At 19.0% G+C, this 19965-nt stretch overlaps 1 protein-coding gene and 1 long non-coding RNA gene across 5 annotated transcripts in view; one reads left to right on the plus strand and one right to left on the minus strand.

The window, feature by feature from the left end:
• Window positions 1-19965, minus strand: part of LOC108001549 (protein rhomboid) — a 273352-nt gene that overhangs the window by 242060 nt on the left and 11327 nt on the right. Inside the window, exons 1-2 of one of the 4 annotated variants that reach the window (XM_062081486.1) lie at window positions 2369-2441; window positions 1795-2198 (exon numbers count right to left, since the gene is read on the minus strand). The exons of 1 other annotated variant lie outside the window; for it this stretch is intronic. In XM_062081486.1, the coding sequence (XP_061937470.1) occupies window positions 1795-1955 (161 nt within the window). In that variant the 5' untranslated portion in view covers window positions 1956-2198; window positions 2369-2441. Of the gene's footprint in view, window positions 1-1794; window positions 2484-19965 lie in introns of those variants that run through there. 2 more of the 4 variants (XM_062081489.1, XM_062081485.1) reach the window with 2 other exon arrangements.
• Window positions 2625-5441, plus strand: LOC114578010 (uncharacterized). Its single transcript, XR_009831838.1, has 3 exons — window positions 2625-2939; window positions 4185-4500; window positions 4612-5441. It is a non-coding gene; the product is annotated as an uncharacterized LOC114578010 (long non-coding RNA).

Consider the following 19965-nt stretch of genomic DNA (forward strand, 5'->3'; position numbering starts at 1 on the left):
ATATAATATGTATATATATAATGTATAACGAAATCATGAAAATTATAAAAAAAATCTAATTTATTTCTTTTTATTTCTATTTTTCTTTTTAAAAAAATTCGTTCATAAAAATGCTATGTTTGCTTATAAAAATTTCATTCAAAATTTTTTCCCAAACAAAGAATGTTAATCCACAGATAAAATTCAAGTTATATTTCTATTTTAAAAACTACAAAATCAAGAGCAAAAAATGTCACGATATAAAATTCAATAGTCGCTAAAAAAAACACGATAAACATATCGACAATTATTTAATCGAACGTTATGAGCAAATTTGATTTTTCGATTTGAAGGAATCACACATCTTCAACTCAATTTTATCACATTTCTAACGGCCGCAACGAAAAACTGTACGCAAAACAAACAATACCAAGCGATTTTATATCGTCACTAACTGAAGATACTAACACGATCGTTTATTTAGTTTATTTAGTTTAAAATCACGAATTTCTATAAAAACAAACTATGATTGGGTTTTCAAGAATGTGAATTGTGATCAATATTTATGAATATTAATTAATATGAATTATAATATTATATTAATATGAATTTTTAATATAAAATTAATATGAATTTTTATCTAAATTTTAAATCAATCTTTATTTTTTATACAACAAATAATTTGAGTAATATATGATTCATAAATTATATTGACAACGAAATTATAAAAATATATATATAATAGGATCTTTTCTTTTTCTATGATCAGAAAATCAAAAAGAATTTTTTCATAAATAAAATTTCTAACCATTTCATAAATAATATAAATAATATATATAGAATAGTAAATATATTTATATATTTTATTTTATAGATTTTTTAAATATTTAATAAATATAATATATAATAATTAATAATATGACATACTTGTATTTAAAAAATATGATTGATAAATTATCAATAACAAATTATAATATATATCGAGTTGATATGAATGAAAAATTCAAATATAGAAACGATATAGAAATCAGAAATCAACGATATAGAAATCAAGAAGCAAAAAAAAAAAATCGACGGACATCTTTTTTGCGCTGTCTCAATTTTCCTAGTTTTCAAACGAAAAAAAATATCGCTTCTCGTTCGACAGATGGTGCTGACAGAACAAATACGTTGAAACATGTCCAGAATCGAAAAAATTTCGGAAGCCGATTTGAACATATTTCATTGATTACAATCATGATATTGTTTTCAAAAGAATTGGCGGATATATTTTGAATGGGTATTTCTTTGAATTCGATGAAAATGATATCAAATGTTAAGAAAAATGTTAAAAATGCTAAGAATCTAAGAATTCAATTCAAAAATTAATTCATGGCGAATCCATTCGTTCATTTATAGACTACAAAATGACAAGAGAGAAACGAACTGTCGCGTAAAACGATGTGCGTTTAGCCGTTCGACTAAAGCTGTCGATGTCATCCTATACAGACCACTCGAAACAATATATTCACCGGTCAAAAAAAGTCACACTAAAGAGCTCGTAGATAATATTTCTGTCACCAATGGTGAGCTCAGAGTGAAAATATTACTGTTGAAATATTGTTTTCTAGGCATCCGAAAAAACATCGCCGACCACGTGGTCAGAATAAAAATTGAATGTGAACAGAACTTCGACGAAATTCAATTTAGTATGATGATATTTTTTATAGAATTTATGTTATGACATTGAGAGATTATTTGTATTTGAACTATGTTTTACTTCGCTGCAGTAATTAAAATAGAAATGTAAGAAAATATTAACAGATATTTACATACATGATCGACGTGTGCTGCGGCCTATCCGTCTCACCGACATTATTCGTGCCTCCTGTTAATCCTTGCACCTGTATGTTAGTTGCAATGCTAGTCCTTGCTGGATGTCTTGCAGTATTTTTCAGTATTTTTTTTGCGCTAAGTGGCGTGGCTGTCACGCACATTGTCTTGTGCGATATCACGATCACCTTTGTAACACGCACTTTGAAAGAATGCCGTTGTCGCGTGCACAAAAACAACAAGTGTCGGTCGCAATTGGTAACGAGGGCTGAACAATAAATTGAGCTCGCACAAAAATGTAGATCGAAATAAAGCAAGAAAAGATGCGCAAAGCATACGTGAAAATTTCGAAGAAACGATCTTCGACAGAATTTATCCGAGGCCTAGCGCGTGGTGGTTTGTATGCACTTGTGCGAAGTATAATAAGGACCGATTCGTAACGGAAAAAAAGGGGAAGAAACGTGTTAATTTTTGATGAGACAAAAACTTATTGATGTGATGAAATATTATAATGGTATACGATTTGTTGGTTCATGCGAGATAAACCCCGCAGCAACAAATGTAAATAAAAACTCACGTTTTGTTCGTTTATAGATCCCACCTCATAGCGCACCGCGGGCCTACTGAGTGACTGACTGACTGAGTGACTGCCGCGAGCTTCGAGCCACGAGCTACCCTGCGTGGGTGCACACGCGGTCTCACTGTGTGGAAAGGCAGTGAGCACGTTCATTGGTTTGCTTCAGAGGCTGGTCCTCGTGGGGGACAAGCGTTGACCAATCATCGTCTGTGAGTCACCACCGTACTACCGAGCAAACTCTGCTCGAGGATTTTCCAGCATTCTATCGCGAGCCGTTTCGCGGTGCGTTTTGCTTGGTTCTCTTGTATCTCTGTTATCTTTTGATTTTCTTATTTATATCGATACTCAATGCTCATTTTTTCTTATATATATGTGAACAGTTTTACTAGTATTGAAAGTTCATTGTGAAAATTTCGTGAATTTTTCGAGTGTATAAGTGTCAAAAATTTTAATGGAATTGTTAATCGTGTGATTTGAAATAAATGAAGTGTTAAGATTATTCAAGATGTATTTCAGAAATGAAAATTTGTGATGAAACATCGTTACAGAAAAGTGATGTGTTTGAAGAAGTGTAAATATTTTTTCTTGATTGTTTAAAATTTGAACAGCTAAACGAAAATGTCATTCAAAGCATTCGACTGATATAATTTTCGAAGTCTTTTTAACGCATCTTTTAATATCAAAAAAATTTTTTTTCGTACATTAATAATCATATTTTTGTAGAACGACTTCTTGTGTATTACCTTATATAATAGGACATAATAGAATAATTCGCATTTGTCTAATATTACTATAATTTTTAAATAAAGATATATAAAAAAAAAAATTTTTTAAAAATACGCATTTAAAAAACATAAATAGAATTCAACTCAAATCCTAATTCTTGTTGATGAAATTAAATTGATCACATTGTCGCAAAACGAAACATTTGGAATTCAATGAACTTTATTATCATTGCTATTTTATATTTAACGTTAAATTACAATATCTAATTAAAATTATCTAACAAAGTTCAATAATCGAATTATTTCTATTTATTACTACTTAATAACTATTTAATAAAATGTATATATATAAATTCGATCGATTAATCATTTTTTTTCCTCTTTTTCTCTTTATTGAGTTCTATGTAATAAACTAAAAATAAATAAAAACACAAAATAATATTATGTATATTTTAGCTTGAAAGTATAAAAAATATATTGTGGAATTAATTTGGCTGTCTTGAATAAAGTTATATTTGAAAGTTATATAATGTTATATATTATATTATATAAATTTATATAATAATATTATATAAATTTTAAAAGTTATCAATGCTAATTAATTTTCTTTCAACAATATTAAATTCTGTGGTAAAAAAACATATATAGTTTTTCAACTGAGTTTTATGTGAATATTTTTATATGATTTGATAAAATTTTTAAATTTACGTGTAAAATTATAATAAATCTTAAAATTATCTACACATAGGAAATCCATAACTTATGACTTATCAATGTTTTAATATTATTAAATATTGAATTATTTATTATACAAAAATTCTGCTTTCTTTCTTTTTGATAGATAATATTTATTTGTAAATATCTACAAGAATTTTAATTATTTTTTTTTATTATTACTGAATTCTAATTTAAATTAACACTACATTTACGGAACCCATCAATTTGATTGGTTTTTGGTTGATGAGTTTTCGATTTCATGCTTAAAAATTTTCAATATGCAAATATTATTCTTTAAATATTATATATTGGTTTTTAATGATATTTGCAGCAAATTTGTTTTCTCTGGAACATTTATATTTTATTATTTCTAGATATTGTATACCTATTTTTACGAAAATCCGTCAATTTCATGGATTAATTTATATATATCAATTGCGAAATAAAAAAAATGAAATAACAATAAAGAAGAAAAAACAATACGAAGCAAATGACGACTATTTAGCAATAAATACATAATCAAACAAGTTGTTATAATTGTGATATGATAACAAATAATCCTTCAACAGCGAATTTTGCAGAGAAAAGAAGTGATTTTTGTAAATGAATCTGTCTTATAACAAATAGATTTATATAAGAGATAATTTCAACATTGCGTTTTATAAAAAAAAAAAAAAATAAATACTATTTGTAAGTTTAGCAAAAATTTATTTTCGTAAGTGAAGATTTGAATTTTTCAAGATATTTTCAATACTTATTAAAAAAACAATATTTTTTTACATTTATATTATTATGGGCAAGTCTTCAAAAGACATGGAATTGATAAAAAAGAATAATAAAAAAGAATAATAAGAAGAATAAAAAGAATAATCAACATAAATGAAGATCAATTTGGATCGGATTCTCATATAAACGAATTATGCTAAAGCGAGGAAGAATTTGACAATATAAACTAAATTGAAGATTCTGACGACAGTGGGAATGAAAATTATCACAATGTATATCGTAAAAAAAAAAGGAATGCGTATTATTTCAGATATTGAAAGCAAAAATGAAACAAAAGATGCTGATAATGAAGAAAATACTGTGAAAGCAGGATCCCGTAGATGGCCTCTTCATGTGTTTTATAATTGTTTTTAGATTTGGCAGTCATAAATGTCTGGATTATTATATAAAAAGATCAATTGTAATAAAATGGAGTAAACAAAACTCGAAAGAATTTTCTCTTTCAATTAGCTGAAGAATTGAGCAATGATCATCACGACGAACAAAATACTAGCTTCAATTCAATGTCTGAAGTCTAACTATATTTTCATTAAATTTAACAAATATATATGTGGAAAGTATATATCCAAGATAGTTTATATGTAAAAAATGTATTGAAGACAATAGTAAATAAAAATCTGTAGATTTTAAATAAATAATTTACAAAAAATTGCATTTTAATATACCCGTCAAAAAGACAGATTTCAGTAAAAAAAGATATATAATTAATATCCGTAAATCTAGTGTCAAAAAATTAAGCTTTTAATGTTAAAAACTTTTAAAAAATTTTTCATACTCAATTTGTTTATTTTTAAATTATGTATTACATAAATATATATTTTTTTAAAATTATCGAAGCACATAAAAAGATTATCGCGATTAATTCATAGTGGTATTTCTGTAATTACGACAATAAATCGTATGTTTAATCTTATAACATATCATAAAATTGTAAATGACAGTTTACATTAAATTAATTTTAACATAATATATATATTCTATATTTTAGATTACAAAGATGACTAATGATATTTTTATGTAAGATATAAAAATTAAAAGATATTTACTAAATATAATAAAAATAATTTTCTTATTAATTCTCTTATTTTCTTATTAATTTTAATATTGTATAATTGTAATCGAGTTTTTATGCATTTTTCACTTAAATTCATTTATATAAATTTTGTATGATATTTTGAAAAATCTTTATAAATTCTTGTATTATTCATTTTGAATCTATCAATCATTTTAAGAAAAATTTAGTTCATTGTTTTATGAATATATAAATAGATAAATGGAAAAATTACTGTGACTTTTAATTATTTATATATTGAATGAAATAATAAATATATAATCATTGTTTCAAGCAAAAATGTAAATTGTAGTTGAATTTTTCTTGAAATCTAAAAAAATTTTTTGAAAAATTAAATTTTTTTTTTAATCCGATGAATTTATGTTATAATTAATATCTTTTTGTTCATAACAAATTTTTATTAATTTTTTCAATATTTATAAAGAAGTCATAATATAATTTAATAAATATTATTTTAAATCATTCATGTGATGTTTTTATAAAAACGTTTGTTTATTCTACATACATATATATATACATAATATAATATATATACATATATACATATAATATATATATTACGTAATTTATAATTGAGTCGTAACAAATTTAAAATAACTTTAATTAAATATTTTAATATTTATTTTAATTTATATTTTACATTTTATATAAGAAAAATTATTAATGAATATTATTCTATAAAATATAAGCAAAAAATAGAAGAAGTAATATATCCTAATCTAAATTATCGTAATTTGATTCAATAATATCAATTAATGTGAAAAATTATTAATAAATATTATATCTATAAAATATTAAACAAAAATGAGAAAAAGTAAAATATTCTAACCTAAATTGTTGTAATCATGTATGATCCAATATCAATTAAACATTAATTTAGAACTTAATTATTTTTTTAATAATTATTACATGGAATTATGATAATATCAAATAGTTTCGCCAGCATATATAAAATATAAAAATTAAAATAATACTTTAATAAAATTGTATTATAATATTTATTATAATATTATATTTCAATTTCAAATTCTTTTCACTAATATATTAATTTTACAAAAAAAGAAATAATATTATTTAAATAATTATTTTATTTAATTTATATTTATATTTATATTTATATTTATATTTAATTTATATTATATTTAATTTATATTTAATTTATATTTAATTTATATTTATATTGGTTTCTTTTCTTAAAATTCTTTTTACATTTTTTAATTGATTTTTTATAATAATTTTTTTTGTGATAAAAATTCATCATTTTCTTATATGATTATAATACTTCAAATGAAATTATAAAATAATAAGAAAAATAGCCAGCATACAATTATTATTATTATTATTATTATTATTTTATATTATATTATTATTATATATATAATATCATTTAAGTTTATATTTGAACACGCTATTAATAATTTTCTTAATAATAAATATTCTTTGTTATTATTAATAACATATTCTAATAATATTTTTATATCATTAGAAAGCTAAACATCTAAGATATATTTTTTTGGTAAAGTAATGGTAAATATACAGGAGAAATGAATTTATTCTATTATTTGAATTCAAGATCATATAAAAAATAAATAAGTGAAACGGTGCAATTTTGAGTGTCATAGATGCTATGATTCTGGAAAAATAAATCTGGAAAAACGAATTGATGGATACTTGCACGATAATTTGTATCTGTGAATGTGCCAGTTGCTCAAATTTTCTCGCTTTTCGAGTATGGACCAGTCTACTCGGAGGTCGACCAGGTGCGTCGGACCCTGAATATTCGCTGACTGGTGTGCACCTAAGTATTAAGTGTTTTTCACAAGCCACCAGTTTACAACGGCTTCTTTTATATTCTTTTATTAACTCGGAGATTTGACGCTACGTGACCGGTTCAAGTTTCGTTGGATTTGTATTTCGGAATACTGAGGGATGGCGAGACATGATCGATTTTTTGACAGCTATGGAATTAACGAGATCATCGATAACGGTGTATCGAGGAAATGGAATCCAGAGGCGACGGAAAACGAGTTTCGTGCGCACGACTATCCAACCATTTGAAATATTCAAGTATTTGAAATTCAAACCATGTCAAACCTGTTTATTTCTATCAAATCAAATAATATTCGATAGTATCTATGTACTATATAAAATCATCATTTAATTTACATCATTTAATTTGTGAAATATAGTATAGTTCCATGTGATTTTTTTATGTAGTAGATCTAGCTAATTGAGTTTGTATTAAAAAAAGAATATAAATATGATAAAAGTATGTACATTTAAAAAAATTTTTCTTTTTTTCTTTCTTTTATACTCATTTTATTCACATTTAGACAAAGAAAATAAATTTTATTAATTTTTTTGCATATTTTTCACATTAAAAAAAATTATTATACAATTATTATATCAGTAATTAAAAAAAATGTTGGAAATTATATAAGATGTTTAAAAAAATTATATTTATTACGAAGGACAAGATTTTGAACATTTTCTTATATAAAAAGATTGATTGGTTTTAATTTTTCAAAAAATTTGTAAAAAAAATTATATTATGATATATATTTTGATTACGTACATATATCTTATATATCTGTATGCGTTGATTAGAAAGTTTTGCGATAATGTGAAAATAAAAATATAAAACAATCCTTTAATACAAATTATAATAATTCAAGTTATAATAATAAGAATATTAGCTTCATACTTAGTATCGATTATTATAATATAGATCATTATAATTTCGCTTGTCTATAAAAATTGTTTTATTTTTTATTTTTACATTTTACGGAAAGTAAGTTGTTTATGGATAAACATTAAATATGATAGTTTATATATATAGATAGAATGTTCAAGTTCAATATGAATTAGAATTAAAAATATTTTATTATTAATTATCTACCATTGCGATGTGTTTATATTAATAGAATATAATGACATTAGAATATTCATAATATATATATAAATGAAAAATATAATAAAAGCAAATAGCAATTCTTTTAAAAATCGAACATAATGATTTTTATATATAGAGAAAAAAGCTATCGAAAATCTTGTTGTTTATAATATATTTAAAAATCATCAAATTGAGATTCTTTTTTATAGGGGAAAGTATTTGAAGTTAATTCTCGCCTTTCCCATCTTTGTTGGTAAATATAAATATAACAATTAGAAATTATTAATTGAAATTATATTTCAATATAATATATCATTTATTTTTATTAATATATAATATTTTAACAAAATTATATTTTATTTTCATATCTTCAGGCAATCTTATACTTACTGATTAACTAAATATTATTGTATAATTATTGTAAAAAAACTTTCTAATCTATATAAAATAAATAAAAAATAATAATATATAATAATATATAATAATATATAATAATAAAATAATAATATAAAATAAAAAATTTTCATAATAATATATGTAATAATATGTAATAATATATGTATATAAAATGAATATATATTTTTTTAAAATTTTTTTTCTATAGAAATTAAAGGAATGAATCGTGAATATCTTTTTCATTTTTGAAAAATGCATTCTTATATATATTTTTTATTTTATTTATTAATTTTCGTTTATGAATTTAAGATTTTGAGTTTATATTAATTTTTTTGGATTAAAAAATTAATTTGATTTTGAATAAGTGATCAAAAAACTTTAAAAAGAGACGAAATATGTATTTTCTTCGGAAATTATCAAAACTTTTTATTCGTTTCGTAAAAAAATAGATATAAAATAAATTCTTTATTCATTAAATTCAATTATTTTTTTAAATATTTTATAGTATACAAAAATAAAAAATATTGATAATTTGATAAAAGTTGTTAATTTGAGAGGAGAGAAGAATTTCAGAAGGAAATCAGTTTTAAAAAACTTTTCTTTATAGAAAAAAATATATATTATCGATTTTTAAATACCTACAGAATACCTACAAGATTTTCAATAAATTCGTTTTTTTTAGTTTTATTGTTATAAATAGAAATAAATTTATCAATTTTTAAAGATATTTATAATATATAATAATATTTATAATTATATATTATATTTATATTTATAATTATAATATATATTTTATTATAATATATATTATTATAATATTAATTTTAATATAATATATTTTATAATATATATTTTATTATAATATAATTATAATATATATTTTAATATATAATATTTATAATATATAAAAATTAACATTAAAAATATATGGCTATATTAGAAATTATTTAGTAATCTAATAAAAAATTGTTTATTTATTTTCTGTTTATTAAATAATCTTTTCTCGAGTAAATAAGATTGAAATTATTATATTATGCACGTATTATTAATTAATACGAATATAGGACATTTCACATACTCAAATAGAGATATGTTTTTAAAAACAGTTGAAAATAGTTAAAAAAAATTAAATGAATCCATCTATATTTTTACGTAATTTCTACGTTATTAATATATAAATATAACTAATCTTTAAACAACGTGATTTATTATAAATATTTTCTATTTTAATGTTTTAAATTTTGAATTGCTATGTGTTATTCTATCTTATTTTATTTCAAATTAATCTATTCAGTTCGTCACCATATATTTAAAAGACAGAATAAAATATTTCTTTTGCACTACAATGACTACTAATATGTTCTAAATTATCAAGAAATCTTTAAAATGTTCCACATTAAAATGTTTTATTAAAAAATAATTAATAAATAAATTATATAAGTCATATATATATATATATATAGTTTTTAATTTTCTTTTATGATTGTTAATAAGTTTTTTTTTATTTTAACTTACTCTCTTAAGAATAAAGTAATAATATACATAAACAGTAAATAAAATAAAGTAAAAATATCTAATGGAAAATGATATAATGATACAATTGATAAAAAACAATATAAAAGTTTGCAATTTAATTTTTTATTATTTATTATATTATTTATTTATTATAAATAAATAAAAATTTTGTATATCGATATAAAATAAAATATTATTGTATTATAGTATAGTATAGTATAGTATAAAATATTATTATAGTATGAATATTTTATTTCATATATATTAAAAATTAAATTTCAAATGAAAGATTAAATTTTTAAGAGAATCAAATTATATACATATTTTCAATTAATGTTAATTGGTTTTTAACTTATATATTTCAAAAAGTTAGTGAATAAATAATTATGATTATTTGGTATATATTTAGTATATATTATAATATATATCTATATTTATAAATTTTCATATTATAAAATGAGTCTAATATCTTAGTTTTATTTTTTAGTTTAATCAGTATTGAAATTGGATAAATGAAATGAAAAATGAATTTAATTTCTTTCATAATAAATCTTTCATATATTGAAATTTAAAGATACAATAATAAAATTTTATTTTAATCTGAATCTTTCTAAAAAAAAAAACTTTTAAATTTTATTTAGACAAATATGATGATTATTTAAACATGATTTTTTATATTATGTTTATTGGATAAGTAGTTAAGTAGTTAAGTTAGTGGAAGTAATTTTAAATTGTTTTATTTTAAATTACAATATCTATTATAGATATACATATCTCTTCTCAAAGATTTTATTATTTAAGATTATTGGAATTCCTTTATTTTCCATTTTATGGAATGGAAAGCAAGAATGCTTAGTGCAAATTAGAACAAATTGAAAGAATTCGTATTTGGATTTAAAAATCGGTTTCCTTTTTATTTAAATATAAAATTATTATAAAATTACAGAATGTGAATTATTGAATATAAAGATCAGTTTTAAACAATAAAATTGCATTTATAGAAATGAAATTCGATATCTTATTTATTGGATTTTTTAAAAGATTCTTTTTACTTTAAAATTAGCATAGTAAAGTATATTTTAAAATAAGTATCTATATATTTTATCAAAATAATTCCAGTATCGGTATTTTTATTATTTTACATTTATAAAAAATCATAAAATTTTTGAAGTATAATTATAATTATAATTATTTAAGTATAGCTATTTTTAAATGTTGCTTTTGTATTGTATATATAGTTACTATATTTATTATATTTACTTAAATTTAATTAAATTAAATAAAATATCTCAAAAAAACTAAAAACTGATAGAAAATAACAATAAAAAATAAAGAAAAATGAAAAATTTATTTAGCATAAATAATTTTTTTATTAGCAGAAATAAAATATAGAATATTTAAAAAAAATAATTTTTTATGTTAAACGGAAATATGTTCTTGAATCAAGATAAAGAAGTATTGAAACAAATACATACTTTAAATTTTTATGAATTTAGAAAAATTTTGTAAAAATATTATTTTAATTTTTTAAGTTTATAAAATATTTAATTATTTGTATAAGATTAAAATTTATTTCTTCGTGATATTTCTTTTATTATTATTAAAATAATGATCAAAAAGTTTTGTATCATTATCTATAACTATTCAACATGCAAAATATTTTGATTATTTTATATGAATAATATATAATGTATATTTATTTTATAGATATATAGAATGTAATAGTTAAATTTATATAATAATGAATCAGAATCATATTATAATGTATTTGTTTTCTGTAAATTTTCTCATTTTCTATAATTTATACAAGAATAATTACATGCCAAAAATGTTCTTTTTCATTCGACAGAAAAAAATCAGGTCGAGAAAATACCGAATTGAAATATTTAATTGAAATATAATATTTGAAAAAAAGAGAAAAAATATATAATAACAATGATCAATAAAAAATCGCAAACAATATTATTTTCTCTCAGCAACGATAGACGAGAGGAGTAAATTGGCGCATTTGATCGAATAGACAATTACATGGCTGGTAATAAGCAGCATAATAAATGGTGATCAAACAAACGGGCTTCAAAGGCGTTACCGGGCTCTTTCAGCAGAAATCCCAGAGTTCTGGTAACGCGGTATCAAAGAGCCCCGGGAATTTCATCTGAAGTTCTCTTTCTTCTTTTGCATCGGGCTGAGTCTCGTTATTCCTACAAAGTATAGTTAGTTGGGTGTGAAAGGGAACCCTGAAAAATCTGGCCACGTTCGCGGAGAAAGCAAACTTTTACGCCGCCGCAGTTTATAATTCTGTCCGTGTTAGCGAGAAACTCAATTAACAGATTTTTACTTTGTCGCCGGAAGAGGAATCATAACACATGGACTGGCAAAATTTCGTTTTCTTTCCAGAAAAATTAAAAAATAAATATAGTATCGTTACGGAAATTTGAACGGATTTTAATTGGATTCATATAAATGTATAGAAAATATTTAGAGAAGTAGATCAAATTTTCAAATGGCTTAATTCCATTATAAATGTTGAAATATAAGATTTCCATTAGATTTTTATTTTTTTTTTATACTTGAATTAATATAAATTATTCATAACGCATTCATTTTGTGAATCAAAATTTACTAAATACAAAACAGTATTAAACTCTCACTATATATAAATTTAATGAAAAAAATATACAAAAAAAATTGCTAAATTATTTTGAAAGAGAAACTTTTTTTTTCTATTATGCTATTCTATTATATAACTATACAATTTTTCCTTTACTATTAGATATTTTTTGCAAAAAAAATGTATGTTACGAATATTTATTACCATTTTTATTATAAGTATTTTATTATAAGTATTATATTTATTATAAGTATGTACATATAAAAATATATATTTAAAAGTCTATTTAATAATATTTATAATAGAACAGTTCAACAAATTCAATAATTATAATGTAATTAAATTGTGCAATTTATTATTCGCATTAATTGAGATTTAAATCTAGAGATCTTGCATTGTATATACAATTATATTAATGTAAAATATGATTTGATTAATAATTAGAAAAATTATTTGTGATAATAGAAAAAAAAAGTTAAAAAAATACATATTTTTGTTTATTTAAATTTAAAATAAATTTTCGAGAAACAAAATTAATAATATAATTATTTTCATCTTTTTTAAAATTCATATTTTTATAATAAAATTATTAATTTTATATTTCTATAAATGAAAGCACATTATTCGGTGTAAAAATCATTATTTATAATCATTATTATACGTGTATATATGGATATTAATGCATAATAATATAATATAATATAAAAACATTATTTTTCTAAGCATTTATTATCATAATATTAAAATTATAAAATATTTAAAATATTTGTATCAATTATTTTTATTTAAATATTAAAAGATATATAAAAAAATATTTTCTTCTTCAATTTAAATCGAAAATTTTATGTCATAAAGTATATTTGTATATCATAATATATTTGTAATATATTTTTAAAAATAAAAAAAATTGTTTGGAATTACTGTTGTCTTTTTTTAATAATAATCTAATTTTTAATTTTTAATAATTTTTTTTATAATTTATCATTAATAATTATATTAAATAAATAATTTTATACTTTATACGATAAAGAATGCACAACATGCAATATATTAACAAATATATTAGCACTTTTATTAAAAAAAATATAATTACTATTATTTATTTGATCAATTTATACTAAATAAATATTAAAATTTTACTAGAAATAAATTAATTAGAAAGTATTTAATGAAAATATAAAGTATTTTAAGATTTTTGAACAAAAATACATATATATATATATATATATAGTATATATATATATATATATATAGTATAAATATTATATAAATAACATTGTCAGAATAATGCTGGAAATTGTAAAAGTAATATAAAATATAAAATTCGTTCATAATTATATTCATAATCTGATTTTATTTAATAAATATGTAAATAATTATTTTTAATCACAAAAATATTAAAAATAAAATAAAAGATAAAAATCTATTGTTCAACACAAAAAATAATGCTCATACAAAGAATAAATTTATAAATTTACATTAAGTTATGTCAGAATTCTTGAAATCCTCTAATACAATATATTGTAAATTATAATTATAAATAAAATCTAATTAACGGTGTTCAATATAGTATATATAATCATATGTTGAAAAAAATAATAATAGCAAATAATGTCAAATATTTTTTTAGTATTTTTCAGTGTATATTTTAACTGTTCTATTGGAACTGGATTCGATCAAAAGCAATTTAACAAAATTAGAATCTAAAACAAAACATTAGATTTTTGAAAATTGTAGGCAGCAAAAAAGATTAAACAGCAATGGAAACAAATGGAAACAGAGGATGTATGATTTACAAAAAAAATGGTAGAAAGTACATTATTGTCTTCAACCTCTAATTTGCCGCTCTTGTTTTTTGTTTTTGACGGTCTTTGAAGATAGATAGTATATGCGAAAGCAAAAGTTTTTTGTCGACATGGATATGTAAAATGCAGGCGAAATGATGACAAAGTAAACCGCGTATCTCTCATTTCACCATATTCTATCAAAATTTTCTTAATTTGAATGTGAATATGAAAATAATTTATTTACTTATTTTTGTTTTTATAACAAAAATATGAATTCATTGTTATGATCATGAATATAAAACTTATTAATTATATGATTATATGAAATGAATATAAATGTAATTAAATATATATATATATATATATATATTGTTATACATATATTTTGTTATATATATATTTAAAACATTTAAACCCATTCATGGTATGCATGGTTTCTTATCTTGAAGTATCTATGTATGTAGTAAAATTTAATTTATAACATACTCATTTGAAAAAATATAGATAAACGCCTAATAAAAATTACAAAATATATTATATAAATTAATTCATTTATAAATATAAAAAATATAATATAAAATATAAAATTAATATAAATTTCATATATGTCACATTTATAAATTTTTTTTATTATATATTTAGAGATCTTTATCTTTTATAAGATTTGTATTTAAAAAGAAATATTATATTAATATAAATTATTCAAAGTTTTATTAAAATAAAATACTTAAATACGAAAAGAATAATATTGTAGCTTATAATTGTTTCATTTTTTAATTTTTATTTGGATTTTTATTTGAACTTCTAATAAAAAAATAAATATATTAAATAAAAATATTATTTATGAAATATTTTGTTCACTAAAATGAAATAAAATTAAAATTCTAAACTTCTGAACTGATATGAATTAGAACAATATTAAAAAAGATTTTTTAATTAACATTCTCTTTATTTGAAATTCTCAAATTAATAAAATTAACATTTTCTATTTTTTTAATTATTGCTATCTTAAAAAATATAATATATTATGAAATATTTACTATTATACTATTATTTTATTATTATATTATTTACATTGATATAAAATGTATATTTAAAATTTTGTATTTTTAGAAGAATTTTATAATGAAAATCTTTTTAATTGCCGATTATTTTTATATATAGTTATTATTTTTTTTTAAATTGTATTATATTTATTTATATATTTTCATAATATAATTGTAACATATGTATATTTGATGATGAAATATTAATAAATTATTTCCTTCATATTTGAATATTTATTTATATATTATTTATATATTGAAATTAATAGTCTTCTTTTTTTTTGCGTATTAAATTTTATATATATTTTTTTTTATTATTTTATTCTAGCAAAACATAAATTTATTTTTTTTTTTTATTAAAAGAAAATATATTGAATATTTATCAATTTTTTTTGTTTTTTTAATATCTTTATTTAATAAAATATATAAAATCTTTTGATAAATATAATATAAGATGTAATATTAATTTAATTTTTTACATATTATATATATATTTATATATTTTTTTATATTTATATATTTATATATTTATATATTTTTTTCTCTTTTTAAATTAAAATTAAAAAATATTTTTTTATTTTTTTAATATAAAAAAATAAAAATTTAAAACTAAATGTTTCGAAAATGATGTAAATTTCATGAATAAGAGAAGATTAAATAAAAAATAAGATGATAATGTTGAAATTACAGCAATGTGTATTAATTTAATACCCTGAAGCAAAGTAATAGCGAGTTAATTATTTGAAATTCGTTTCTGTTCTTAATTAACTTATATTGCTTTTTCTTTATTTCAAAAAATTATTAGAAACATGCGATCAATGTTAAAAATAAGTTATAGACTTAATAACGCTTGTATTTTTATGATTAATTATTCAAAGAAAGGCATAAAACTAATAATGCTTTTCCAGAATTCGATCATTAATTTTGTTTTAATTTTATATCTATTATACATATCTTAAATATTAAATAACTTTGAAATTATAAAATATACAGAATTATTTGGATTAATATTTAGATACCATGGTTTATAAGATACTAATGCTCTATATGTTTATTTATATATTATATTGCTTTATATATTGTAATTCAATTGAGTTAATTATTATTAAAATATTTGTAATTAATGAAAATAAATTTTATTTATTTAATATACATAGTTTTTTACATAATAAACAACAATAACAATTTAATATTTTCATTATTTATTTAACATTATTCTACAGTTAAAAAAATCAAAATAACAATTTTTTATAAAACTAAAAAGAAATTAAAAATTAAAGATATTTTTTATTCTTTTAAAAAAAATGAAAATTAATCAGAAAACTTGATATCAATTACTATTAGCATTGATATCAATTGTATAAAACTTTAATTTGGCCCTAACATTTGTAAAACATTTGATGTTTGTTATGTCAAAATTAGTAAGTGAAAAATATAATATACATATATAAAATACATATATAAAAATATATTATATAAAAATACAATAACGTTATGATTTAATTCTATTATATGCATTATAATAATAGATATATATATATAAAATATATAATATATATACATATAAATTATTTATACTAATAATAAAATTGTATAATAAATTATATTTTTCTATAATATAAATTTTATATGTACTTTAGATTTATTATATCTGCATTATATATATATAAGTACTTAATATGATGTTGCAAAATAAAGATTCATGATCACAAAATTGTTATACATAATTTTAATTTCAATTTAATTATATAAAATATTTTTGAATAAAAAAAAAACTAAAAATTTGATTAAAAATTTTATAAACATACTAATTATATGTAGTTTATTATTTACATTATTCATTTAATATCAATTGTTAATATAAATAATATAATATAAATCATTTTAAATATCTAATTTAATATAAATCATTTTTTAAATATCTAACTTAATTAATATTATAATGATATTTGTATTTCTGTTATTGCCATATTGAAAATAATGTTATTTTATATAAAATATTTAATCAATAATTTTAATTATTTGTGTCCTATTATTTTATTCAGAACATAATGAGTGTTACTCATGTTTATCAACTTATCATAGGTATTAAATTTTTCTTGTCCATATTTATTATTTAATAAAACATTAAATAAATTAAAATTAAAATAAAATTACTATATTAAATTCTTATTAATTGAATCTATTTATTTATATCTAAATTCATATTATATTATATTTTAACGATAATAAATCATAAAATGTGAAGAGAATTTATGAACTTTTATTTATGAACTTATGAACATATAAATGTTGTTTTCTATAGATTTAGATAAATAGAGTTTTATTACAACTAGAGATCATATTAAATAAAATCATTTAAAGTAAAAACCATATTTATTTTTATAACTAATTCAGATAATTGAATGATTGATAATTATTTTTTATATTTTAATGTTAAAGTTTGTGTGCTAGTTCAGATACATAAATTAAACATATAATAATAAACCTGTAAATATAAATATAATATAAATATTGTAATCATATACATAATAATAAAGTATTTGAAATTTATTTTTATTTATATGAGCTATTTGTAACACTATTTCAAAACCTCATTATTTTTTTATTAATTACATTTTTTATAATTATTTATTTTTTATATTTTAATTCTTTTTTAATTTTTCTTATTAACTTACGTAATATTTCTTATATGATATTTTATATTTGATTTAAAAATATTGATAAATCTATTAATATTCAAATTATTTTTAAGCTCTTTATGAATCTTTGTTGCAATTAATCATAAATTGTTTTTAGTTAATGAAAAAAATAAAAATTAGTAATTTTTTATGTTTTATTACTAAAATGTTTATTCTTTGTTATAAGTTAAGATTATTTGTTATATGTTATTTGTTAAGATTTTCGTAATTAATAATTATAAATGATTTCATATTCTATACTTGCACTTATATACTTATTTTATAGGACATTGATATTGTGAATAAATTTTATCTTTTCTTTATGTTTTAAATATATTATTATATATTTACATGATGTACAAATATTTATTACAACGTTTTGGATATTTGTTAACATTTTAGCAACAGATTATAAGTATCATATTGTAAGTTATTTCATTAGAATGTATAAATATTATTTCTTTATTAAAATTTTGTTAATAGATAAATTTTTAAAATGTTATTATTTTGAAATTATTTATCGTATATATAAATATTTGTACACTCACTATATGAAAAATCGAAAAAAATATTTTCGTTTTGTTAATTTAAATAATAAATATTTCTACTTTCAATTTCTATTTTCATTATATTAATTATGAAAATATTTAATAAATGTTGTTTCAACAAAATTTATTTTACAAATTAATGAATTATATAATTATGAATTCAAAAATATATATCCATTAATTTTTGATTTTAATTTTTACTATTTTACATCGAATATGAAAATATTTAATAAATATAATTTTGATTATGTAATTTATTTTACAAATTTAAAAGTTTTATTTGAATCTAAAAATATGCAACTTTATCTATGATTTTGTGTAAGTTTCTTCATATTTGAATAATATAATTATATTAAATATAATCAACTTTTCTAGAAATTTGAAAATTAATATTAAGTATTCAACATGATATTATTTTTTCGCAAATGTGGATGAAAAATTTTATTATTATTATAACACAATTTCATTTATGTGAAATATTGGCAAGCTATTTTGTATATTTATTTTTCAAATTAGAAAATATTTTTTAATAGATTACTTTCTAATAGATTTTTTCATACATATTAATATTATAAATTCGAATAAATAAACTAACAATATTTTTTACTTTTAATCATGTTATAATAATAAAAATATCAATTTGAGTACTCATGCATAATCATCCTCTAATTAGAAATATATTACAATATTACAATTACTGATTAAATTAATCAATAACAATATACATGAATTTTTATTAATATTTCTTTCAATGAACAATTAATTTTTAATCAAAAATCTTTTTTTGATTAACATTATTAGCAATCTGAAAAGTTCAAGT

Source organism: Apis cerana, linkage group LG11 (genome assembly GCF_029169275.1).
Source record: "Apis cerana isolate GH-2021 linkage group LG11, AcerK_1.0, whole genome shotgun sequence".
In the NCBI taxonomy this organism is placed as follows: Eukaryota; Metazoa; Arthropoda; class Insecta; order Hymenoptera; family Apidae; genus Apis; species Apis cerana.